The 24,705-nt window shown below is 37.8% G+C and overlaps 3 protein-coding genes and 1 long non-coding RNA gene across 6 annotated transcripts; all 4 read left to right on the top strand.

Annotated features, from left to right (window-relative positions):
- Nucleotides 1–269: 269 nt before the first annotated feature.
- LOC121890057 lies at nucleotides 270–2,326 on the top strand. Of its 2 annotated transcripts, none has more exons than XM_042402317.1 (6): nucleotides 270–504; nucleotides 651–992; nucleotides 1,175–1,219; nucleotides 1,348–1,350; nucleotides 1,652–1,683; nucleotides 2,119–2,326. In XM_042402317.1, the coding sequence occupies exons 1-6, from the start codon at nucleotides 459–461 to the stop codon at nucleotides 2,218–2,220; spliced, it is 570 nt and encodes a 189-aa protein (XP_042258251.1). In that variant the 5' UTR covers nucleotides 270–458; the 3' UTR covers nucleotides 2,221–2,326. The 2 variants fall into 2 exon arrangements, with proteins under 2 accessions (XP_042258251.1, XP_042258250.1); XM_042402316.1 differs by having other exon boundaries at nucleotides 1,348–1,467.
- Nucleotides 2,327–4,222: 1,896 nt separating this feature from the next.
- Nucleotides 4,223–6,582, top strand: LOC121890069. Of its 2 annotated transcripts, XM_042402336.1 has the most exons (6): nucleotides 4,223–4,274; nucleotides 4,521–4,695; nucleotides 4,836–5,174; nucleotides 5,466–5,582; nucleotides 5,758–5,789; nucleotides 5,941–6,582. In XM_042402336.1, exons 2-6 carry the CDS (start codon nucleotides 4,650–4,652, stop codon nucleotides 6,040–6,042), a joined length of 636 nt encoding a protein of 211 aa, XP_042258270.1. In that variant the 5' UTR covers nucleotides 4,223–4,274; nucleotides 4,521–4,649; the 3' UTR covers nucleotides 6,043–6,582. The 2 variants fall into 2 exon arrangements, with proteins under 2 accessions (XP_042258270.1, XP_042258269.1); XM_042402335.1 differs by lacking the exon at nucleotides 4,223–4,274 and having other exon boundaries at nucleotides 4,449–4,695.
- A 7,932-nt stretch (nucleotides 6,583–14,514) lies between these two features.
- Nucleotides 14,515–16,106, top strand: LOC121890065. Its single transcript, XM_042402331.1, has 6 exons — nucleotides 14,515–14,613; nucleotides 14,754–15,092; nucleotides 15,227–15,271; nucleotides 15,384–15,500; nucleotides 15,675–15,706; nucleotides 15,858–16,106. Exons 1-6 carry the CDS (start codon nucleotides 14,568–14,570, stop codon nucleotides 15,957–15,959), a joined length of 681 nt encoding a protein of 226 aa, XP_042258265.1. The 5' UTR covers nucleotides 14,515–14,567; the 3' UTR covers nucleotides 15,960–16,106.
- A 7,370-nt stretch (nucleotides 16,107–23,476) lies between these two features.
- LOC121890078 lies at nucleotides 23,477–24,412 on the top strand. The gene is made up of 3 exons (XR_006093676.1): nucleotides 23,477–23,616; nucleotides 23,801–23,832; nucleotides 24,267–24,412. It is a non-coding gene; the product is annotated as an uncharacterized LOC121890078 (long non-coding RNA).
- Nucleotides 24,413–24,705: the final 293 nt, after the last annotated feature.

Genomic DNA, 24,705 nt, shown 5'->3' with positions numbered 1-24,705 from the left:
CCATCGTAAGGACTTAAAAATCAGTGTGTGTCATCTAGACTAGTGTATGATCATGATGGTTTGGCCGTGGCGTGGCGTTGAGTTTTGATGTTTCGCCATGACAGAGGAAATTGATATAACTTGAGTGTACACGGTTGGATCTGCCTCAAACTTTACACAACAAGTCACTGACAAAAGCCCTTGGACTGAGCGTCACTTCGACATGCGCTGGGGTGCGAGGGCCCGATCATCGCTGCTTGCAGCTTTAATTTATTATTAAATCACATTGTCTGAAAAATAACTTTGTCTCGTTCTCATTGAGGCAAACATCTGCATCAAGATGCTTTTCCTGAAAGCATTAATGTCAGTTTGAGGAACAGGACAAGCAACAAGAAAACAGCCCGCCTCTTTATGTTGAAATCAACCTTCCTGGGTCACACATCAAGTACGGACATTGCAGAGCTTCAGTCATACGCACCATGAAGACCTTTACCTTGATAACTGCTTTAAGTCTCTGCAGCATTAGTGAGTATTGGCTTTGAATTAGTCTCAACTTCATTACAAATGTTGTTATTCTATGTTCAGCCGACACGATTATATACTCACTGTTAAATTCATTAAGAGGTATCGTTTATCTTCCTGTAACAACTTGTCTCTGCTGTGTGTTTAAGGCTGGATCTCTGTCTCAGTGTCTGAGTCTCAGGTTGTGGAGGTCCAGTCTGGTGAAGAAGTCACACTGCAGTGCTCCAATATATTAAAACATGACTCTGTAACTTTCTGGTTGAGACTTGTCAACAGAACCAAGATCTACTGTATCTCTGTTAAGATCGGGTCTAACAGCGAAGTTAAATTCTGTGATGGTGTTCAGAAGGGAAAATTTGAAATGAGCTCCAACATCTCTACTGTCTCTCTGAACATCAAACAAGTGGATTCATCAGACTCTGGACTGTATTTCTGTGGATTCTACACAAGTGCATGTCTACTTTTCAGTGAGATACATTTAAAAGTTAAAGGTAAGATTAATGTTAAGTCTTGTATTTTGTTTGGTCATTTATGTTTATATTGTTAATATATTTCATCATTATTATCTAATATCTACATATGCAACAAAGTGACAGTTTAAACATTACCAAACAATGATTGTGATGCAAATCTCTCAAAATCAAGACTAAATGTATCTTCATTTCATTAAAAGGCAGTGATGATGGATCACATGATGACGTGGACGACACATCTAAAAGTAAGATTTGCAGATGTAGAAATGCAGATTATCAAACATTTGAAAATGAAACATCTCTGCTTGATTTGTTTTTCATCTCAAGTCACTTCTGGTAGTAATTTAGTCTGATTTAATGATCTTTCTTGTAGAATGTGAGTGTGAGTCTGATGGAATAACAAAGTTGACGAGTGTGATCCTGGCTGGTCTGACTGTTTTCCTTGTAATGGTCATCATTGGTCTGCTGGTTAAAATCAGGAAACTTAAGACAGGTACTTTTTCAAAGTTACTGTTTCTGTCTTATAATTGGTTTTGTTGCTACTGGACATTCTCTTCAAGTGTTGACAATATGGAGGAAATATATGAAACGTCTTGCTTGAAAAATGTAATAACAGCAATATTTTAGAACAATGACTGTCAAATAACTGATCAGATGTAATTGTCTCTGTCACTTAGCTGAAGAAGAACAGAATCCACAACCAAGTGAGGTGAATCCTACTTTTACATTTACTTTGATATATTGTATGACAGACCAAGAAACAGCCAGACCTATTAGCTGAAATGATCTTGTTGCAGTATCACAGTTTATGTTGGCTGATGAGTAAGAAATAAGCAAAATAAGCAAGAAATTCAAATATAAAAATGCCAAAGATATGTGTCATTTAGAAACAGTGTCTTCTTTACATAATGTGTCCATCAGAGAGCACAAACAAGTTTATTTTTCAACTGTAAAATGTTTTCCTTCATACACATCTTCACTAAATGCCACAATCCTTTAAAAAAAAAATCAAGGCATCATGGTGTTCATGACAATTGGCCAAATATCAATATTGGTATCGGCCTCAAAGAACCAGTATCTATATTGTATTTTATTTCAATCTTATCAAGTCACCACATTAAGACTGTAAATACTCTTTTTACAGAATCAGGCCTCTGATCAGCTGAACTACGCTGCAGTCACATTTCAAGCAAAAAGAAAAAGAAAGGTGGTGGAGCCAAATGTAGTGTATGCTGCCACCAGATAGACTCAGGAAACAACTGGAACTGATGCTTCATCATATTAATCTGCTTTGGGGCTTTTGTGTGTTGTTGTTACTGAGAGGAATAACATCTCTTGCCAACAAAAAAATCTCATTTTGCAATAAAGATCATTTTCAATCACTGACCTACTGCAGAGCTTTAATTCTCAGCATTTTCTTTCTCACAGTCAAAGTTTATTTTGTAAAAACATATGATTTGTGTTTGATGGAGGAGGAGCCAGTGAGAGCACTCTATGATGGTACATATTCTCTTATAGAGAGAGTTAGATGCAACAGTGGAGGAGTGAGTGAGGTACACATAATATCACAGTGTAGTCAGAGCACAACTGACCTGAAAGTCAAGAGACCTGTTCAGTCAAAACTGTGTAGTTAACTGTGTAGTTAACTGTGTAGTTAACTGTGTGACTTTCTGCTGTCAAGTAGACTAAATGATCAGCTTCTACAGAACATTTATAAAAACCTTTTTGCAAAACTTACAACCATCAAAGTGAAAACTGGATATTTAAACTGATATTGATGTACTAAATGTCTGAATTCAAATATGTATTTTAAAAGGTCGTATTTATAAATATAATTATATGTGGCTCCCACCTGCCCCTTGTTGCACTTTACACTGTGGTGACAAACAGCCCTGTCTGTATTAGTGACATATCTGTATATGTATCTTAACACTTCTGACAAACTTGCACCACTGTTTTATCTTCACATGATCTATAAGCAACTTGTGACACAGTTTGACACTGACAGCCTCATGTGAAAACATTCACTCTGCTCCAGACTGTACATCAGTGTTTCTCTCTACTTGGGCAGCCTGTCCAGATAGATTAAGACCTGCCCAGATAGATTAAGACCTGCCCAGGTACAGAAAATACAAATTGCATTTTTTTTTCAATCAATGCACACAGATCCTCTCAAGACAAGGTGCATGTCAGGTGTGCGTGACACAGTGATTCATTTGGTACGTCAAATTCAAAGGAAGACTGGCAGCATCAAGTTTTTCTCAGGTACCATGTGGAGGAACTGGTTAAACACTCGTCCCTCTTTTTCCAGGTATCTGAAATAAAGTTCTGCTTATTGACACATGATTTTTTTAATTCCCCTTTCATCAGTTCCCACATTCATACCTCATATATATGTCAAGCTGTCGGCTTATGGAGACATAATTATTAAGCATCTTCCAAAAATAGCTTGTTTTACTATGATATGCTTTAGTGAGTGTGTGTGAAGATCAGTGATTCCATTACATACATATTCACAGCAGTACATCACTTAGCTGAGCCTCACTGTTGAGGTTCTAGAGGATGACGGCTGATCATGGTAAATGGTAAATGGACTGTACTTGTATAGCACCTTTCTAGTCTTCCGACCACTCAAAGCGCTTTTACACTACAAATCACATTCACCCATTCACACACATTCATAAGCTGAATGGGTACAGGGGCTACCATGCAAGGTCCCAACCTGCCCATCAGAGGAAACTAACCATTCACACACATTCATACACTGAGGGGTTAAGTATCTTGCCCAAGGACACATGGGCATGTGGACTGGAGGAGCCGGGAATCTAACCGCCGATCTTCCCATTAGTGGATGACCCGCGCTACCTCCTGAGCCACAGCCGCCCCATCATCTCCACATTGTAGATGTTTCCAGTATAGCTGCCTACATGACATCCAGTGGTGTTCAGTCTGCCTCTGGTCTATACACATTATTGACATATTGTGAGGTTTTACTAGTATTGAGTCACACAAAGATCAGTTGACAGCTGACACAGAACAAATCCAACAACATTCTTGATCAATGTTTTAACCAGAGCACATTACACTGATGTGATACATTTTTCATTAATGAGTAGTTTCAAATCTCTTACAAGTAATGTAAAGGATTCAGTTTTTAAATTCAGTATTGACACAGTTACTAATCCCAGTGATGCTCTTTTTACTCCTACATAGGAAGGTAGGATTGCTGTCTTACAAAGAATTGGATGGAGGATCAACATAATGTCTGTGTGCATTCAGTAGAGAGACAGATTGCTCCAGGTGTGTTAGCTTTGCTGTGAAAACACTTTTGGGTAAATCCAAACCTGTATATTGTGTCTCCTTAGCTGGCTAGCTGTTGCTATATTTGGGTTTCACCAGGGTTTGTTCAGATTTGGGAGGGGTGTGTGTGTGTAAATTCTATCATTCTTTAACTTTGGTTTGAACACTACGTAGCTAAAATAACCTTTAGGATAACCATCTCGTATCCGTTCAGACGATCATTTGGCATCAACACTCGTTTTACAGAAAGCATTCATGTGGACAGTTTACGCAACTGTATGAGCAAGAAAAAATGGCCCCACCTCTTAAGTTGAGAGCACCCTTCCTGGAGCACAGTTTGATTACACACATTGCTGAGCTACAATCATACGCACCATGATGAACCTTACCTTGATAACAGCTTTCATTCTCTGCAGCATCAGTAAGTACTGCCACTACATTTCTCTCAACTTCATTGCTGCCACAATTTAATGGTTTTTGCTCATTATTCAATTTATTAAGAGGTTTTGTTTTTCTTCCTATAACAACTAAATCTCTTGTTGTCTCTGCTGTGTGTTTCAGGCTGGATCTCTGTCTCACTTTCTGAGTCTCACACTGTGGAGGTCCAGTCTGGTGAAAACGTCACACTGCAGTGCCCCAAAATTTACGAAGTTCAAGCAACAATATCCTGGTTCAGACTGGTCAACAGAACCAAAGCCAGCTGTATCTCAACTATGATCAGCTCTGAAACTGTTAAATACTGTGATGGATTTAAAGATGGAAAATTTCAAATGAGCTCCAACATTTCCACAGTCTCCCTCAACATTAAGGAAGTGAATTTATCTGACTCAGGGGTTTATTTCTGTGGATTTAACATTAACGGACAGACATTTTTAAGTGTCATACATTTAAATGTTGAAGGTAAGATGTTATGAAATGTATATTCTTCTCTTATGTCTTTCTATATGTGGCTATTTAATTATTATCAGAACAAGATATTGATGCACATTTTTAATACAAAATAAAAATAAAATGTATCTTCATTTCATTAAAAGGCAGTGATGATGAATCATATGATGACATTGGCAGAAAGTCTAAACATAAGAGTCTCTTATAGATTTCATTGTGCAAAATTCATTTGTCCATTTTAATGTTAGTCATTTTTAGCTAGAAAAGGAGAAACAGTCTGATTAAAGATCTTTCTTGTGGCAGAGTCGGATGCAACAACAAAGCTGATGGGTGTGATCTTGGTGATCTTGGGCAGTCTGTTTGTTCTCCACACTACGGTCATCATTGGTCTGGTTGTTAAAAACAGAAAACTTCAGAGAGGTAATGTTTCGATCTTGTATTTGGTTTATAGTTTTTTTTCACAAATTCTTTAAAGTTGTGTGAATATTTTAGAAGAATACTAAATTTCATGTTTGCCAAAACAGAATAACAGTAAAGTTTTAGAATAATGACGGTCAATTAACTGATTAGATACATTGTCTCTTTCATTTGGCAGCTAATGAAGAAAAGAATCGACAACAGAGTGAGGTGAATCATGTTTTATCATTTACTTTACAAGTAAAGTTTGATCATTTACTTGTATTTGTTTTATAATTTAAGATCATGTCCAGCCATTGTTTTGTTTTTCTCTTCATTTCCACTTGTTAAGGTGACTGACTGTAAATACTTTTATTTACAGAATCTGGGCTCTGATGACCTGAACTATGCAGCAGTGACTTTCTGTCAAAAAGCAAAAAGAAGAGCGGTGGAGCCAAATGTTGTGTATGCTGCCACCAGATAGACTCAAGAAACAAGAAAAGCTCTTCAGAGGGGAACTGATGCTTTTTCATGTGAATCTGCACTTGTGTTTTTATGTGTTTTTGTGTGTTTGGTGGACAGGAGACCATCACTTTGGCAGAAAAAAAGATGCATAACAGTTGCATCTTCTTTCTAGTGCTGAGTTTTATTTCATATCGCTCTTGTAAAGATGTTATTACAGCACATCAATACAGAAACTTAAGCTTTAAATGTTGACTTAATATAGACTGTATGCACAGTACATACAGTATGTCGCTGTGTCTATAGTGGTACGTGGAAGAAAATACAAAGATAGTCTACAGCTAACATCCAGGTGTGTTTTTTAGCATGTAACATGTATTTATGCTCTCAGTCGTCCATCCTGCCACTTTCAAGTGTAACAAACAGTACTGTCTGTGTCAGCCTAAAAGAGACATCTCAACCACAGCAAGAATGGCCTTCAGCTCTGTACTATTTTCTCCAGTGTGTTACTTTAACAATGTAGCAACAACCACAAAACACACCAAATAAAACTGCTACTACATTTTGTTTTTTCTGACTTCTGAAGAACTGTGTTGGTAAAAGGTGCAGCACTTGAAGACATTGAAAAAACAGAGATTGCAGTGTGAGATACAGTATGTGACTCTAATTCTCTGATTTACAGTATTTGGGCTCAGATGAGCTCAACTCTTCAGTGCTGAGGTTCCTTCCAAAAACAATAAGAAGCAGGAGGCCAGCAGCAGAGAGAGAGGAGGAAACTCATGTTGTTTATGCTGCCACTAGATAGACTCAGGAAGCAACTGGAACTGCAGCTCTGATGCTTTATCATATTATTCTGTGGTTGTTCTCACATGTAGGTGGTGAATACAAGCAACCAAAAAAATAAAAAATAGTTTGTATTTTCATGCTTGTGTTTTTCTTTTTCTTTTCTAAGCCAAAGTCTTTGTCTTTCTTATTTCATCTGTCTACAATCTTAATGTGACAATTAAAAGAGCAGAAAGGACACTGATGACGGTCAAACTTAGTTACAGAGAGAGTACGATAGGGAGGGTGGGTGACACATCACTTGTTTGACAGGAAGAGACAGCACAGTGTGGTCTGAGCTGAAATGAAGTAAAAATCAAGAGATGTCCAGAGTCAAAGCTACAAATAAAGCAGTGAAACCTTCCACAGACATCAAAGGCCTTGCTGTATTCAAAGATAGAGAGTAATGCTACTTTTAAACATCTAAGCATAACGACTATACTGACAGATCATTACTGAATAGAAATACATTCAATGGCTATTGGAGAAAACAATAGTATTATAACTTTAATGTGACTGAATTACAAGATTTAGCCTACTTGTTTGGAAGAAAGACATTTTAAAAAAACTTTAATTATGCACAGATTTAAGGATGATACCTGACAAACTCAGCTACAGCATCTAAGATACAACACATGACTGTGTGAACTCTTATGTACAAAATGTGAGCTCAGATGACCTGAACTATGTAGCCCATCCAAAGACAAAAGAAAAATTGCAGGTCTGCATCAGAGAGAGAGCTGGAGCTGAATGTTGTGTTTGCTGCTGCCACCAGATTCAGGAAGCTACTGGATGTGTGAGTTTAGAATATGCTTTGTCATATTAATTGCAGGGCAGGAATTATGCCACAGCCAAACAACCAGTGCCGTGGATGCCCCAGAGTGTGGCCGTAATGCCCCTTCTAAAATTAACTACCCCCATGGCCAGTTTAGCGTGGCCTGTTTTGAACTGGCCATTGTTCCCTTAAAAGAAAGTTGCGTACTTCCTCATTCAAAACTACATGCAACGCAGCAAATAAACACTCTCAATGTTTCCCAGTGTCTCAATCATCATGCTGGACATCAACAGTGGTGCAAGATTTCTCCCATCCCGCAAATATATGTGTGACGTCAACGTAAACATTAACAGCTAACCCTTTAGCTTACATTAGCTAAAACATTATGTGATGAGCACAGGCAGCTAAACACTGTACAGTGTAAGTATTCATACACGTTGTGTTTTAAAGTTAGTCACACACTCTCCTGCCAGGCTCTTGGAAGCGGTCAAAATGATTTTCTCTGGCAGTTACTATTAATAAGACTGTCTGTGACAGTGACATCTGGCAGCTTGTAGTAGTAGTAGAGACGTCAGAAGATGCTTCACTCGTTTTCACTCATCATGAATTTATTTCCTCCGTGGCAGAAAAACACATTCCATGATCCTTCAGAACTCCAGCAGGTTAAACTGGACTAGCGAAACACTTTTAGTGCTGATTGACTCCAACACACTCACTATAAACAGACTTTAAGACAATCGCTAGCCTAGCAACATTAATGTTACAAACAGCCCATAATGCAACACTCTGTGTAGAAGTCAGTTTTACATTGGTACTTTATCCATTGAAAAAGAATATCTGATGTTGTGAACAAGCCATTAGTGCAGTGTGTATGCAAATGAACCTGTAGACCGACATGCATAACCAGTCAAAAATATTCTCAGCAGTTAACCGTTGACATCCTAACCAGGATATTGCTGTTGGCTAACTATGAACATACATAGAGTTTGTAACTTGCTGTGAGATCTGACGGGTTGCTACTTTTTCAGTGTGATGCAACATTAACACAAACACACACAAACACACACACACACACACACACACACACATTTCTCTGTAAGCAGACGGTCACTTCTCAGTTAAGACAGATCAGCAGAGTCTGCCGGCTACATGACTGGCAGCTCTCATCCGAGTCTCTCCTAGAGACGTTTCTCATCAGTGTGTTTAATGTTTAACGTTTAAAAAAGTGTTTTAAGCATTTTTATACAGTCTATGGTTTTAAGTCATTTTTGTGACTGCTCCTATGATCTCAGACTCAAATGCTAATAGTTGCACACGTGTGGAAACTTGTTCAGATTCATTTTCATCACCCTTAGCCCATTTATACACTTAATTTTAGCATTAAAATATAACAATAGCAATTAATATAATGAATTGTTCACATTTTTAAAAAATCAATCAATCAGCATTTTGTGGAAAAGTCAAACATATGATTATAAATTAAAGTTTGCATTTTATTGCTTGTGTTTCTTTCAATCCTTCTCTGTTAAAGTCTTTCTTATTCTGTCTGCCTCTGATCCTAATCTGAGAGAAACGACAGCATGTTAGATGTTTGATGGAGGAGGAGCCAGAAAAGGACACTGATCACTGTCAAATCTCCTTATAGGGAGAGTCAGATGGTCTGCAAGAAGGGAGGAGTGAGTGAGGTAAACGTCACTTGTTTGACAGGAAGTACAGCACAGTGTGGTCTCAAGTGAACATCATGGGTCATGAAACTAAATTTGTTTAACCTCTTGATCTCTACTAATGTACAAACAATCTCAACAAGACTATATTTTCCTCTATTTGGCTCAATATATTATTATTTCTAAATTTTAGAAATGTCTCCATTATGTACTGACACAGTGAATAAGTATAGTAACTGTGCAGACATGCAACAAGTCTTGTGCACCCTGCCCCTGTCATTTTCCATTGTGGTAAAAGTGTGAACCAGCCAAAACAAAACCACAGCAAGACTGGCCTTTAGCTCTCTGCTGTAAAACCACATGCAATTAAAACTGTTCCTCTTTCACACAACTTGTTTTCTTCTTAACGTGAAGATATTTTGGTGATGTATCTGTTGAGATGTAATCAGTTAAAATACCATCAAGTATAAATCCATCTCATCTCAAACCGTCACGTTCTTTACAGACCACAGTAACTGAACTATTAAGTACAACATTGAGAGAGCTATTTACTGTCACATGTTGCTGGAAAGTGCTGAATTTAGGTTGTGTTTTTTCTTCCTATATCAGCTCAGCCTCTGAGTTTCAGACTGTGGAGGTCCAGCTTGGTGAAGAAGACTCTCTGCTGTGCTCCAACTTTTCCACTTCTTCCTCTCACATATTCTGGTTTAGACTGGTCAACAGAAACAAGCCCTGTTGTATTTCCTCTCTGTACAATTATATTGAGCCTGCTTCTTTCTGTAATGGGGTTCAAAAAGGAACATTTGAAATGGCATTCAATATCTACATTTTATTTTTCAAAATCAGGCTTATCAATCTATCTGACACTGGGTTGTATTTTTGTTGATTCTTCATAATCAAATATCCAGTAATAGTCAGTGCAACATATTTAAAGGCATATTATGCAGGATTTTCCTAAAACAAACAATGTATAGACTCATACTAAAGTAATGACTCTCAATCATCACTTATGACCCAGTGGAGGTGTGTGAATTCTTCTGGGCGTCAGCCTTTGGGCAGTGGGTGTGTAGCCCCCAGCCAATAACAGCACGCAGGGTGTGAGGTCAGAACACTATAAAAATGTAATGAACAGGTTACATTGCTGTGTTTTTTTATGTGCTTCAGAGTCTCCGATGCTTCTCCATCTCTCTTCTCTGCTGTGTTTCGTTTGAGCGACACACACACACATGCAGAGCAGAGAGGCCACAACAGACAGCATGAAGCTGCACTTCGGCTTGTTAATGATGAGTTTTGTTGCCTTTTTATTTTTCCTTTCACTTGTCAAAAATCTTGTTATTATCTTGTCCTTTGGACACTGATGACTACACAGAGTATAGAGAGAGTTGAAGTCTTTCACAGTGGAGACAACACAGTGTGGTCGGAACACATTATGATGCCTCTGAACTCACAAATCTGTGAGAAAGTCTAAAAAGAAAAAGTGACACCGGCCTTGTTGCTTTGCTCGTGAGGATAAAACACAATCTGCAGCTGTATTTGTACAGATGTTTTGGAGAAACAAAGTGTAGAAATAACCAGCAGACGACAAACAGCAACAGTAAAGTCTAAACCACAGGAAGACTGGTTTTCAGCCATAACCACAAACATCCAAGTCTAGTTAAAAGTTACCAGTATATATCAACTCCTGACAATATTTCACTACTCCACTCATTACTTTATACAAACTGACTAATTGACCTTCACAGTTTCTTTCAGACTTGTTGAAATATACAAACTCATATTTACACAACCAGATATGAAGCATGTACTTTGTGAAATTTTGATGAAAGCGCTCGACAATAACGGGTCCTGAAAAATGTTCTCAGGATTTTCTTGCTCCCAATCTTTTTATTGTTTATTTCATTAGAACATGACTGACAATGTTTAGGCCACAGTTAGTTTCACAGGTTACAGAACAACAATATTAATGACAGTAAAAGAAGAAATGTTGAATGAGAATATTAAAAACAATTAAAAATGATAAGTGCACTCAAGGTTTGTATTCAGCTCTGAGAAGAAATCAGAGATAACAACAACATGGAGAGCATGTCAGCACTCACTGTTTAGTCTTGGAGCAGCTATAATGTGTAATGATATAATAGAAAAAACACAAACAGCAAGAAACTGGATATTGAGGTAAATATCTCAGTATTTCCCCAATATTCATTCAGCAGCGCCACACTGCCGTAGTGTAGCTCTGTTTAGGAATAGGGCAGTGTGTAATGTGTGTGTGTGTGGTGAGTGTGTAAATTAGCGTGTGTACTTGAGCGAGTGCAGAGAGAGAGAGGCAGAAAAGTGACGGTGAAAAGGTTAGCAGTAACTTGTCAGTCTGGCAGTAAATAAATAAATGCTGCAGCTTCTCAAGACAAAGAAAAGACTCGTCTTCCAAATCGTTGTCGTGGAAATGTGTCTTCTGAGTTTTTCATCAGCCATCACAACCCTTCACCCCCCACCGCCCCAAAGCAATCAACCTAGGGGAAACACTCTTATTCAATATATCTTTCTTCACTATATTGTATGTAATTTGGCATGAAGATTATTTATTATTAAATCACATTGTCTGAAAAATAACTTTGTCTTGTTCTCATTGAGGCCAAACACAGCACTGACTTTGTATTCAACAACAATAAGAAGCAGGAGGCCTGCATCACAGAGAGAAGTGGACACTCATGTTATTTATGCTGCCAGCAGACAGACAAGAAGAAACAACAGCAACAGCTCAGAGTGAAACTAATGCTTCATTAATCTGCTGGTGGAGTATTGTGAGGGTAGCGATACACACCATCAACTTATCCAAAAATGATGTCAAATCATCTAAACAAGTTTGATTCATACAAAATTGTGTTGTGTGTTGTTGAGTTAAGCACCTGATGAAAATCATTTTTAATTCTTTAATGTATTGTTTGTGTGTGTTTTGTTATTTCTGCAAATAAATAAAGTGAGCTAAATGTTTTCATTCTCATCTCTCTCAAAGTCTCTTTCTTGATTATTTTATCTGCCTCAGATGGAGATCTGACAGCAAAACAATATGATTGGTGTTTGAGGGAGGAGGAGCCAGTAAGGACATTGATGACTGTCCACATTCTCTTATAGAGAGAGTTAGATGCAACAGTGGAGGAGTGAGTGAGGTACACATAATATCACAGTGTAGTCAGAGCACAACCGACCTGAAAGTCAAGAGACCTGTTCAGTCAAAACTGTGTATTTAACTGTGTAGTTAACTGTGTAGTTAACTGTGTATTTAACTGTGTATTTAACTGTGTGACTTTCTGCTGTCAAGTAGACTAAATGATCAGCTTCTACAGAACATTTATAAAAACCTTTTTGCAAAACTTACAACTATCAAAGTGAAAACTGGATATTTAAACTGATGTTGATGTACTAAATGTCTGAATTCAAATATGTATTTTAAAAGGTCGTATTTATAAATATAATTATATGTGGCTCCCACCTGCCCCTTGTTGCACTTTACACTGTGGTGACAAACAGCCCTGTCTGTATTAGTGACATATCTGTATATGTATCTTAACACTTCTGACAAACTTGCACCACTGTTTTATCTTCACATGATCTATAAGCAACTTGTGACACAGTTTGACACTGACAGCCTCATGTGAAAACATTCACTCTGCTCCAGACTGTACATCAGTGTTTCTCTCTACTTGGGCAGCCTGTCCAGATAGATTAAGACCTGCCCAGGTACAGAAAATACAAATTGCATTTTTTTTCAATCAATGTACACAGATCCTCTCAAGACAAGGTGCATGTCAGGTGTGCGTGACACAGTGATTCATTTGGTACGTCAAATTCAAAGGAAGACTGGCAGCATCAAGTTTTTCTCAGGTACCATGTGGAGGAACTGGTTAAACACTCGTCCCTCTTTTTCCAGGTATCTGAAATAAAGTTCTGCTAATTGGCATATGATTTTTTTAATTCACCTTTCATCAGTTCCCACATTCATACCTCATATATATGTCAAGCTGTCGGCTTATGGAGACATAATTATTAAGCATCTTCCAAAAATAGCTTGTTTTACTATGATATGCTTTAGTGAGTGTGTGTGAAGATCAGTGATTCCATTACATATGTATTCACAGCAGTACATCACTTAGCTGAGCCTCACTGTTGAGGTTCTAGAGGACGATGGCTGATCATGGTAAATGGTAAATGGACTGTACTTGTATAGCACCTTTCTAGTCTTCCGACCACTCAAAGCGCTTTTACACTACAAATCACATTCACCCATTCACACACATTCATAAGCTGAATGGGTACAGGGGTTACCATGCAAGGTCCCAACCTGCCCATCAGAGGAAACTAACCATTCACACACATTCATACACTGAGGGGTTAAGTATCTTGCCCAAGGACACATCGGCATGTGGACTGGAGGAGCCGGGAATCGAACCGCCGATCTTCCCATTAGTGGATGACCCGCTCTACCTCCTGAGCCACAGCCGCCCATCATCTCCACATTGTAGATGTTTCCAGTATAGCTGCCTACATGACATCCAGTGGTGTTCAGTCTGCCTCTGGTCTATACACATTATTGACATATTGTGAAGTTTTACTAGTATTGAGTCAGACAAAGATCAGTTGACAGCTGACACAGAACAAATCCAACAACATTCTTGATCAATGTTTTAACCAGAGCACATTACACTGATGTGATACATTTTTCATTAATGAGTAGTTTCAAATCTCTTACAAGTAATGTAAGGGATTCAGTTTTTAAATTCAGTATTGACACAGTTACTAATCCCAGTGATGCTCTTTTTACTCCTACATAGGAAGGTGGGATTGCTGTCTTACAAAGAATTGGATGGAGGATCAACATAATGTCTGTGTGCATTCAGTAGAGAGACAGATTGCTCCAGGTGTGTTAGCTTTGATGTGAAAACACCTTTGGGTAAATCCAAACCTGTATATTGTGTCTCCTTAGCTGGCTAGCTGTTGCTATATTTGGGTTTCACCGGGGTTTGTTCAGATTTGGGAGGGGTGTGTGTGTAAATTCTATCATTCTTTAACTTTGGTTTGAACACTACGTAGCTAAAATAACTTTTAGGATAACCATCTCGTATCTGTTCAGACGATCATTTGGCATCAACACTCGTTTTACAGAAAGCATTCATGTGGACAGTTTACGCGACTGTATGAGCAAGAAAAAATGGCCCCACCTCTTAAATTGAGAGCACCCTTCCTGGAGCACAGTTTGATTACACACATTGCTGAGCTACAATCATACGCACCATGATGAACCTTACCTTGATAACAGCTTTCATTCTCTGCAGCATCAGTAAGTACTGCCACTACATTTCTCTCAACTTCATCGCTGCCAGAATTTAATGGTTTTTGCTCATTATTCAATTTATTAAGAGGTTTTGTTTTTCTTCCTATAACAACTAAATCTCTTGTTGTCTCTGCTGTGTGTTTCAGGCTGGATCTCGGTCTCACTTTCTGAGTCTCACACTGTGGAGGTCCAGCCTGGTGAAAACGTCACACTGCAGTGCACCAAAACTTACGAAGTTCAAGCAACAATATCCTGGTTCAGACTGGTCAACAGAACCAAAGCCAGCTGTATCTCAACTATGATCAACTCTAAAAGTCTTCAATACTGTGATGGATTTCAAAATGGAAAATTTCAAATGAGCTCCAACATTTCCACAGTCTCCCTCAACATTAAGGAAGTGGATTTATCTGACTCAGGGGTTTATTTCTGTGGATTTTACATTAGCGGACAGACAGTTTTAAGTGTCATACATTTAAATGTTGAAGGTAAGATGTTATGAAATTTATATTCTTCTCTTATGTCTTTCTATATGTGGCTATTTAATTATTGTCAGAACAAGATATTGATGCACATTTTTAATACAAAATAACAATAAAATGTATCTTCATTTCATTAAAAGGCAGTGATGATGAATCATATGATGACATTGGCAGAAAGTCTAAACGTAAGAGTCTCTTATAGATTTCATTGTGCAAAATTCATTTGTCCATTTTAATGTTCGTCATTTTTAGCTAGAAAAGGAGAAACAGTCTGATTAAAGATCTTTCTTGTGGCAGAGTCTGATGCAACAACAAAGCTGATGGGTGTGATCTTGGTGATCTTGGGCAGTCTGTTTGTTCTCCACACTACGGTCATCATTGGTCTGGTTGTTAAAAACAGAAAACTTCAGAGAGGTAATGTTTCAATCTTGTATTTGGTTTATAGTTTTTTTCACAAATTCTTTAAAGTTGTGTGAATATTTTGGAAGAATACTAAATTTCATGTTTGCCAAAACAGAATAACAGTAAAGTTTTAGAATAATGACGGTCAATTAACTGATTAGATCCATTGTCTCTTTCATTTGGCAGCTAATGAAGAAAAGAATCAACAACAGAGTGAGGTGAATCATGTTTTATCATTTACTTTACAAGTAAAGTTTGATCATTTACTTGTATTTGTTTTATAATTTAAGATCATGTCCAGCCATTGTTTTGTTTTTCTCTTCATTTCCACTTGTTAAGGTGACTGACTGTAAATACTTTTATTTACAGAATCTGGGCTCTGATGACCTGAACTATGCAGCAGTGACTTTCTGTCAAAAAGCAAAAAGAAGAGCGGTGGAGCCAAATGTTGTGTATGCTGCCACCAGATAGACTCAAGAAACAAGAAAAGCTGTTCAGAGGGGAACTGATGCTTTTTCACGTGAATCTGCACTTGTGTTTTTATGTGTTTTTGTGTGTTTGGTGGACAGGAGACCATCACTTTGGCAGAAAAAAAGATGCATAACAGTTGCATCTTCTTTCTAGTGCTGACTTTTATTTCATATCGCTCTTGTAAAGATGTTATTACAGCACATCAATACAGAAACTTAAGCTTTAAATGTTGACTTAATATAGACTGTATGCACAGTACATACAGTATGTCGCTGTGTCTATAGTGGTACGTGGAAGAAAATACAAAGATAGTCTACAGCTAACATCCAGGTGTGTTTTTTAGCATGTAACATGTATTTATGCTCTCAGTCATCCATCCTGCCACTTTCAAGTGTAACAAACAGTACTGTCTGTGTCAGCCTAAAAGAGACATCTCAACCACAGCAAGAATGGCCTTCAGCTCTGTACTATTTTCTCCAGTGTGTTACTTTCACAATGTAGCAACAACCACAAAACACACCAAATAAAACTGCTACTACATTTTGTTTTATCTGACTTCTGAAGAACTGTGTTGGTAAAAGGTGCAGCACTTGAAGACATTGAAAAAACAGAGATTGCAGTGTGAGATACAGTATGTGACTCCAATTCTCTGATTTACAGTATTTGGGCTCAGATGAGCTGAACTCTTCAGTGCTGAGGTTCCTTCCAAAAACAATAAGAAGCAGGAGGCCAGCAGCAGAGAGAGAGGAGGAAACTCATGTTGTTTATGCTGCCACTAGATAGACTCAGGAAGCAACTGGAACTGCAGCTCTGATGCTTTATCATATTATTCTGTGGTTGTTCTCAGATGTAGGTGGTGAATACAAGCAACCACAAAAGTAAAAACTAGTTTGTATTTTCATGCTTGTGTTTTTCTTTTTCTTTTCTAAGCCAAAGTCTTTGTCTTTCTTATTTCATCTGTCTACAATCTTAATGTGACAATTAAAAGAGCAGAAAGGACACTGATGACGGTCAAACTTAGTTACAGAGAGAGTACGATAGGGAGGGTGGGTGACACATCACTTGTTTGACAGGAAGAGACAGCACAGTGTGGTCTGAGCTGAAATGAAGTAAAAATCAAAAGATATCCAGAGTCAAAGCTACAAATAAAGCAGTGAAACCTTCCACAGACATCAAAGGCCTTGCTGTATTCAAAGATAGAGAGTAATGCTACTTTTAAACATCCACCATGAGTCACTTTTATTTTACACAAACTCACTTTACCTTCACAAGCTACATCAACATCTGCTCTCAAACAAAGTTTTGCCAGCACACATTCATGGCTCTCCATTTGGTCTTTAGTCATTTAGTCTCTGGTTTCACTCTCAGATATCAGTTAGAAAATACCAGCTGGAAACAGTGACCTGTATTCTGTATCCACAAAGATGAAAATGTTTTGTTGTTGTCTTGTATTTTGTCTTCTGGTAGTCTTGTTATAATGCATTAACATTAGGATCAAAAACACAATGGCAGGAAACAGGAGATTGTTAACATTCATAAGAAAATCCCTCCATGACTCAACATCTCATAACAGGAGCAGAAAACAGTCCTAGTAATCAATAACAAATGACAACTTGAATGATACAAAGTTATGATCAACTTTTAATTTCTTTTTCTCATCTTTCTGTTGGTATTTGAGCAATAATGCACCTTCTGATACACAACAACAGTAGAAGCTGCAGGAGTGAAGCATAACTACTATACTGAGAGATCATTACTGAATAGAAATACATTGAATGGTTATTGGACAAAACAATAGTATTATAACTTTAATGTGACTGAATTACAAGATTTAGCCTACTTGTTTGGAAGAAAGACATTTTAAAAAAACTTTAATTATGCACAGATTTAAGGATGATACCTGACAAACTCAGCTACAACATCTAAGATACAACACATGACTGTGTGAACTCTTATGTACAAAATGTGAGCTCAGATGACCTGAACTATGTAGCCCATCTAAAGACAAAAGAAAAATTGCAGGTCTGCATCAGAGAGAGAGCTGGAGCTGAATGTTGTGTTTGCTGCTGCCACCAGATTCAGGAAGCTACTGGATGTGTGAGTTTAGAATATGCTTTGTCATATTAATTGCAGGGCAGGAATTATGCCACAGCCAAACAACCAGTGCCGTGGATGCCCCAGAGTGTGGCCGTAATGCCTCTTCTAAAATTAACTACCCCCATGGCCAGTTTAGCGTGCCCTGTTTTGAACTGGCCATTGTTCCCTTAAAAGAAAGTTGCGTACTTCCTCATTCAAAACTACATGCAACACAGCAAATAAACACTCTCAATGTTTCCCAGTGTCTCAATCATCATGCTGGACATCAACAGTGGCGCAAGATTTCTCCCATCCCGCAAATATATGTGTAACGTAAACGTAAACATTAACAGCTAACCCTTTAGCTTACATTAGCTAAAACATTATGTGATAAGCACAGGCAGCTAAACACTGTACAGTGTAAGTATTCATACACGTTGTGTTTTAAAGTTAGTCACACACTCTCCTGCCAGGCTCTTGGAAGCGGTCAAAATGATTTTCTCTGGCAGTTACTATTAATAAGACTGTCTGTGACAGTGGCAACAGCCCATAATGCAACACTCTGTGTAGAAGTCAGTTTTACATTGGTACTTTATCCATTGAAAAAGAATATCTGATGTTGTGAACAAGCCATTAGTGCAGTGTGTATGCAAATGAACCTGTAGACCGACATGCATAACCAGTCAAAAATATTCTCAGCAGTTAACTATTGACATCTTAACCAGGATATTGCTGTTGGCTAACTATGAACATACATAGAGTTTGTAACTTGCTGTGAGATCTGATGGGTTGCAACTTTTTCAGTGTGATGCAACGATAACACAAACACACACATACACACACACACACACATTTCTCTGTAAGCAGACGGTCACTTCTCAGTTAAGACAGATCAGCAGAGTCTGCCGGCTGTTACATGACTGGCAGCTCTCATCCGAGTCTCTCCTTGAGACGTTTCTCATCAGTGTGTTTAATGTTTAACGTTTAAAAAAGTGTTTTAAGTCATTTTTATACAGTCTATGGTTTTAAGTCATTTTTGTGACTGCTCCTATGATCTCAGACTCAAATGCTAATAGTTGCACACGTGTGGAAACTTGTTCAGATTCATTTTCATCACCCTTAGCCCATTTATACACTTAATTTTATCATTAAAATATAACAATAACAATTAATATAATGAATTGTTCACATTTTTAAAAAATCAACCAGGCAGCATTTTGTGGAAAAGTCAAACATTCAGTGTACAGTTTTAATAAACTCAATACTGTTTTTCAATTCACTGACTACTAATTGTTGACTGTGTACTGTTTTATCTTTACACAATATAATTATCACTTATTGTTGTTGCACCATTGGTTTTGACCTTGCAATGCCCCAATAAATTTGTAATTATCAAAGGCCAAAGTGGCCTTGCCCTAAAAATGACTTAATTCCAGGCCTCTAATTGGCTGATGTGTTTTCATATGTGAGTGGTAAGTAGGAGCAGTTGACATCACTTTGTCTAGAATCTCATTTTAATTATGTTCTGGTTGACTTTTGATTCTCTCGTGCTTCTTTCTCTCTTGCTCTCAGTCTCAGTGTCTTTTTATCTTGTTTGTCTTCATCTTATTCTTCAGACAGAAAAAAGAAAAAAGGTGAGAACTTGTGCTGCCAGCAGATAAACTCAGAGAGGAACTGATGCTTTATCACAGTAATCTGATGTGTGTTTGTGTGTGGGCAGTGGGTGGAAGGACTCACTGTGAAAAATGACCAATAAATTAAAACTTTGCATTTTATTGCTTGTGTTTCTTTCAATCCTTCTCTGTTAAAGTCTTTCTTATTCTGTCTGCCTCTGATCCTAATCTGAGAGAAACGACAGCATGTTAGATGTTTGATGGAGGAGGAGCCAGAAAAGGACACTGATGACTGTCAAATCTCCTTATAGGGAGAGTCAGATGGTCTGCAAGAAGGGAGGAGTGAGTGAGGTAAACGTCACTTGTTTGACAGGAAGTACAGCACAGTGTGGTCTCAAGTGAACATCATGGGTCATGAAACTAAATTTGTTTAACCTCTTGATCTCTACTAATGTACAAACAATCTCAACAAGACTATATTTTCCTCTATTTGGCTCAATATATTATTATTTCTACATTTTAGAAATGTCTCCATTATGTACTGACACAGTGAATAAGTATAGTAACTGTGCAGACATGCAACAAGTCTTGTGCACCCTGCCCCTGTCATTTTCCATTGTGGTAAAAGTATGAACCAGCCAAAACAAAACCACAGCAAGACTGGCCTTTAGCTCTCTGCTGTAAAACCACATGCAATTAAAACTGTTCCTCTTTCACACAACTTGTTTTCTTCTTAACGTGAAGATATTTTGGTGATGTATCTGTTGAGATGTAATCAGTTAAAATACCATCAAGTATAAATCCATCTCATCTCAAACCGTCACGTTCTTTACAGACCACAGTAACTGAACTATTAAGTACAACATTGAGAGAGCTATTTACTGTCACATGTTGCTGGAAAGTGCTGAATTTAGGTTGTGTTTTTTCTTCCTATATCAGCTCAGCCTCTGAGTTTCAGACTGTGGAGGTCCAGCTTGGTGAAGAAGACTCTCTGCTGTGCTCCAACTTTTCCACTTCTTCCTCTCACATATTCTGGTTTAGACTGGTCAACAGAAACAAGCCCTGTTGTATTTCCTCTCTGTACAATTATATTGAGCCTGCTTCTTTCTGTAATGGGGTTCAAAAAGGAACATTTGAAATGGCATTCAATATCTACATTTTATTTTTCAAAATCAGGCTTATGAATCTATCTGACACTGGGTTGTATTTTTGTTGATTCTCCATAATCAAATATCCAGTAATAGTCAGTGCAACATATTTAAAGGCATATTATGCAGGATTTTCCTAAAACAAACAATGTATAGACTCATACTAAAGTAATGACTCTCAATCATCACTTATGACCCAGTGGAGGTGTGTGAATTCTTCTGGGCGTCAGCCTTTGTGCAGTGGGTGTGTAGCCCCCAGCCAATAACAGCACGCAGGGTGTGAGGTCAGAACACTATAAAAATGTAATGAACAGGTTACATTGCTGTGTTTTTTTATGTGCTTCAGAGTCTCCGATGCTTCTCCATCTCTCTTCTCTGCTGTGTTTCGTTTGAGCGACACACACACACATGCAGAGCAGAGAGGCCACAACAGACAGCATGAAGCTGCACTTCGGCTTGTTAATGATGAGTTTTGTTGCCTTTTTATTTTTCCTTTCACTTGTACAAAATCTTGTTATTATCTTGTCCTTTGGACACTGATGACTACACAGAGTATAGAGAGAGTTGAAGTCTTTCACAGTGGAGACAACACAGTGTGGTCTGAACACATTATGATGCTTCTGAACTCACAAATCTGTGAGAAAGTCTAAAAAGAAAAAGTGACACCGGCCTTGTTGCTTTGCTCGTGAGGATAAAACACAATCTGCAGCTGTATTTGTACAGATGTTTTGGAGAAACAAAGTGTAGAAATAACCAGCAGACGACAAACAGCAACAGTAAAGTCTAAACCACAGGAAGACTGGTTTTCAGCCATAACCACAAACATCCAAGTCTAGTTAAAAGTTACCAGTATATATCAACTCCTGACAATATTTCACTACTCCACTCATTACTTTATACAAACTGACTAATTGACCTTCACAGTTTCTTTCAGACTTGCTGAAATATACAAACTCATATTTACACAACCAGATATGAAGCATGTACTTTGTGAAATTTAGATGAAAGCACTCGACAATAACGGGTCCTGAAAAATGTTCTCAGGATTTTCTTGCTCCCAATCTTTTTATTGTTTATTTCATTAGAACATGACTGACAATGTTTAGGCCACAGTTAGTTTCACAGGTTACAGAACAACAATATTAATGACAGTAAAAGAAGAAATGTTGAATGAGAATATTAAAAACAATTAAAAATGATAAGTGCACTCAAGGTTTGTATTCAGCTCTGAGAAGAAATCAGAGATAACAACAACATGGAGAGCATGTCAGCACTCACTGTTTAGTCTTGGAGCAGCTATAATGTGTAATGATATAATAGAAAAAACACAAACAGCAAGAAACTGGATATTGAGGTAAATATCTCAGTGTTTCCCCAATATTCATTCAGCAGCAGCACACTGCCGTAGTGTAGCTCTGTTTAGGAATAGGGCAGTGTGTAATGTGTGTGTGTGTGTGTGGTGAGTGTGTAAATGAGCGTGTGTACTTGAGCGAGTGCAGAGAGAGAGAGGCAGAAAAGTGACCGTGAATGCGAGCGGAGCAGATGAAAAGGTTAGCAGTAACTTGTCAGTCTGGCAGTAAATAAATAAATGCTGCAGCTTCTCAAGACAAAGAAAAGACTCGTCTTCCAAATCGTTGTCGTGGAAATGTGTCTTCTGAGTTTTTCATCAGCCATCACAACCCTTCACCCCCCACCGCCCCAAAGCAATCAACCTAGGGGAAACACTCTTATTCAATATATCTTTGTTCACTATATTGTATGTAATTTGGCTTGAAGATTATTTATTATTAAATCACATTGTCTGAAAAATAACTTTGTCTCGTTCTCATTGAGGCAAACATCTGCATCAAGATGCTTTTCCTGAAAGCATTAATGTCAGTTTGAGGAACAGGACAAGCAACAAGAAAACAGCCCGCCTCTTTATGTTGAAATCAACCTTCCTGGGTCACACATCAAGTACGGACATTGCAGAGCTTCAGTCATACGCACCATGAAGACCTTTACCTTGATAACTGCTTTAAGTCTCTGCAGCATTAGTGAATATTGGCTTTGAATTAGTCTCAACTTCATTACAAATGTTGTTATTCTATGTTCAGCCGACACAATTGAAACTTATATACTCACTGTTATATTCATTAAGAGGTATCGTTTATCTTCCTGTAACAACTTGTCTCTGCTGTGTGTTTCAGGCTGGATCTCTGTCTCAGTGTCTGAGTCTCAGGTTGTGGAGGTCCAGTCTGGTGAAGAAGTCACACTGCAGTGCACCAATAGATTTAAACATGACTCTGTAGCTTTCTGGCTGAGACTTGTCAACAGAACCAAGATCTACTGTATCTTTGTTAAGATCAGGTTTGACAGCGAAGCTGAACTCTGTGATGGTGTTCAGAATGGAAAATTTGAAATGAGCTCCAACATCTCTACTGTCTCTCTGAACATCAAACAAGTGGATTCATCAGACTCTGGAATGTATTTCTGTGGATTCTACACAAGTGGACGTTATGTTTTCAGTGAGATACATTTAAAAGTTAAAGGTAAGATTAATGTTAAGTCTTGTATTTTGTTTGGTCATTTATGTTTATATTGTTAATATATTTCATAATTATTATCTAATATCTACATATGCAACAAAGTGACAGTTTAAACATTACCAAACAATGATTGTGGTAGTAATTTAGTCTGATTTAATGATCTTTCTTGTAGAATGTGAGTGTGAGTCTGATGGAATAACAAAGTTGACGAGTGTGATCCTGGCTGGTCTGACTGTTTTCCTTGTAATGGTCATCATTGGTCTGCTGGTTAAAATCAGGAAACTTAAGACAGGTACTTTTTCAAAGTTACTGTGTCTGTCTTATAATTGGTTTTGTTGCTACTGGACATTCTCTTCAAGTGTTGACAATATGGAGGAAATATATGAAACGTCTTGCTTGAAAAATGTAATAACAGCAATATTTTAGAACAATGACTGTCAAATAACTGATCAGATGTAATTGTCTCTGTCACTTAGCTGAAGAAGAACAGAATCCACAACCAAGTGAGGTGAATCCTACTTTTACATTTACTTTGATATATTGTATGACAGACCAAGAAACAGCCAGACCTATTAGCTGAAATGATCTTGTTGCAGTATCACAGTTTATGTCGGCTGATGAGGAAGAAATAAGCAAAATAAGCAAGAAATTCAAATATAAAAATGCCAAAGATATGTGTCATTTAGAAACAGTGTCTTCTTTACATAATGTGTCCATCAGAGAGCACGAACAAGTTTATTTTTCAACTGTAAAATGTTTTCCTTCATACACATCTTCACTAAATGCCACAATCCTTTAAAAAAAAATCAAGGCATCATGGTGTTCATGACAATTGGCCAAATATCAATATTGATATCGGCCTCAAAGAACCATTATCTATATTGTATTTTATTTCAATCTTGTCAAGTCACCACATTAAGACTGTAAATACTCTTTTTACAGAATCAGGCCTCTGATGAGCTGAACTACGCTGCAGTCACATTTCAAGCAAAAGCAAAAAGAAAGGTGGTGGAGCCAAATGTAGTGTATGCTGCCACCAGATAGACTCAGGAAACAACTGGAAATGATGCTTCATCATATTAATCTGCTTTGGGGCTTTTGTGTGTTGTTGTTGCTGAGAGGAATAACATCTCTTGCCAACAAAGAAATCTCATTTTGCAATAAAGATCATTTTCAATCACTGACCTACTGCAGAGCTTTAATTCTCAGCATTTTCTTTCTCACAGTCAAAGTTTATTTTGTAAAAACATGTGATTTATGTTTGATGGAGGAGGAGCCAGTGAGGACACTCTATGATGGTACATATTCTCTTATAGAGAGAGTTACATGCAACAGTGGAGGAGTGAGTGAGGTACACATAATATCACAGTGTAGTCAGAGC

Source organism: Thunnus maccoyii, chromosome 22 (assembly GCF_910596095.1).
Source record: "Thunnus maccoyii chromosome 22, fThuMac1.1, whole genome shotgun sequence".
NCBI classification, from domain to species: domain Eukaryota; kingdom Metazoa; phylum Chordata; class Actinopteri; order Scombriformes; family Scombridae; genus Thunnus; species Thunnus maccoyii.
The sequence above is the reverse complement of the archived record's forward strand: the minus strand, read 5'-3'. Positions and strand labels throughout refer to the sequence as shown.

Excerpts from the sequence above, each read along its gene's own strand:
- LOC121890057 (XM_042402316.1), top strand. The coding sequence starts at position 459 with ATGAAGACCTTTACCTTGATAACTGCTTTAAGTCTCTGCAGCATTA. Across the intron at positions 505-650 it reads TTTAAGTCTCTGCAGCATTA|GCTGGATCTCTGTCTCAGTG; the intron begins GTGAGTATTGGC and ends TGTGTGTTTAAG. Across the intron at positions 1,220-1,347 it reads CGTGGACGACACATCTAAAA|AATGTGAGTGTGAGTCTGAT; the intron begins GTAAGATTTGCA and ends TCTTTCTTGTAG.
- LOC121890065 (XM_042402331.1), top strand. The coding sequence starts at position 14,568 with ATGATGAACCTTACCTTGATAACAGCTTTCATTCTCTGCAGCATCA. Across the intron at positions 14,614-14,753 it reads TTTCATTCTCTGCAGCATCA|GCTGGATCTCGGTCTCACTT; the intron begins GTAAGTACTGCC and ends TGTGTGTTTCAG. Across the intron at positions 15,093-15,226 it reads CATACATTTAAATGTTGAAG|GCAGTGATGATGAATCATAT; the intron begins GTAAGATGTTAT and ends TTTCATTAAAAG.
- LOC121890069 (XM_042402336.1), top strand. The coding sequence starts at position 4,650 with ATGATGAACCTTACCTTGATAACAGCTTTCATTCTCTGCAGCATCA. Across the intron at positions 5,175-5,465 it reads CATACATTTAAATGTTGAAG|AGTCGGATGCAACAACAAAG; the intron begins GTAAGATGTTAT and ends TTCTTGTGGCAG. Across the intron at positions 5,583-5,757 it reads AAACAGAAAACTTCAGAGAG|CTAATGAAGAAAAGAATCGA; the intron begins GTAATGTTTCGA and ends TTCATTTGGCAG.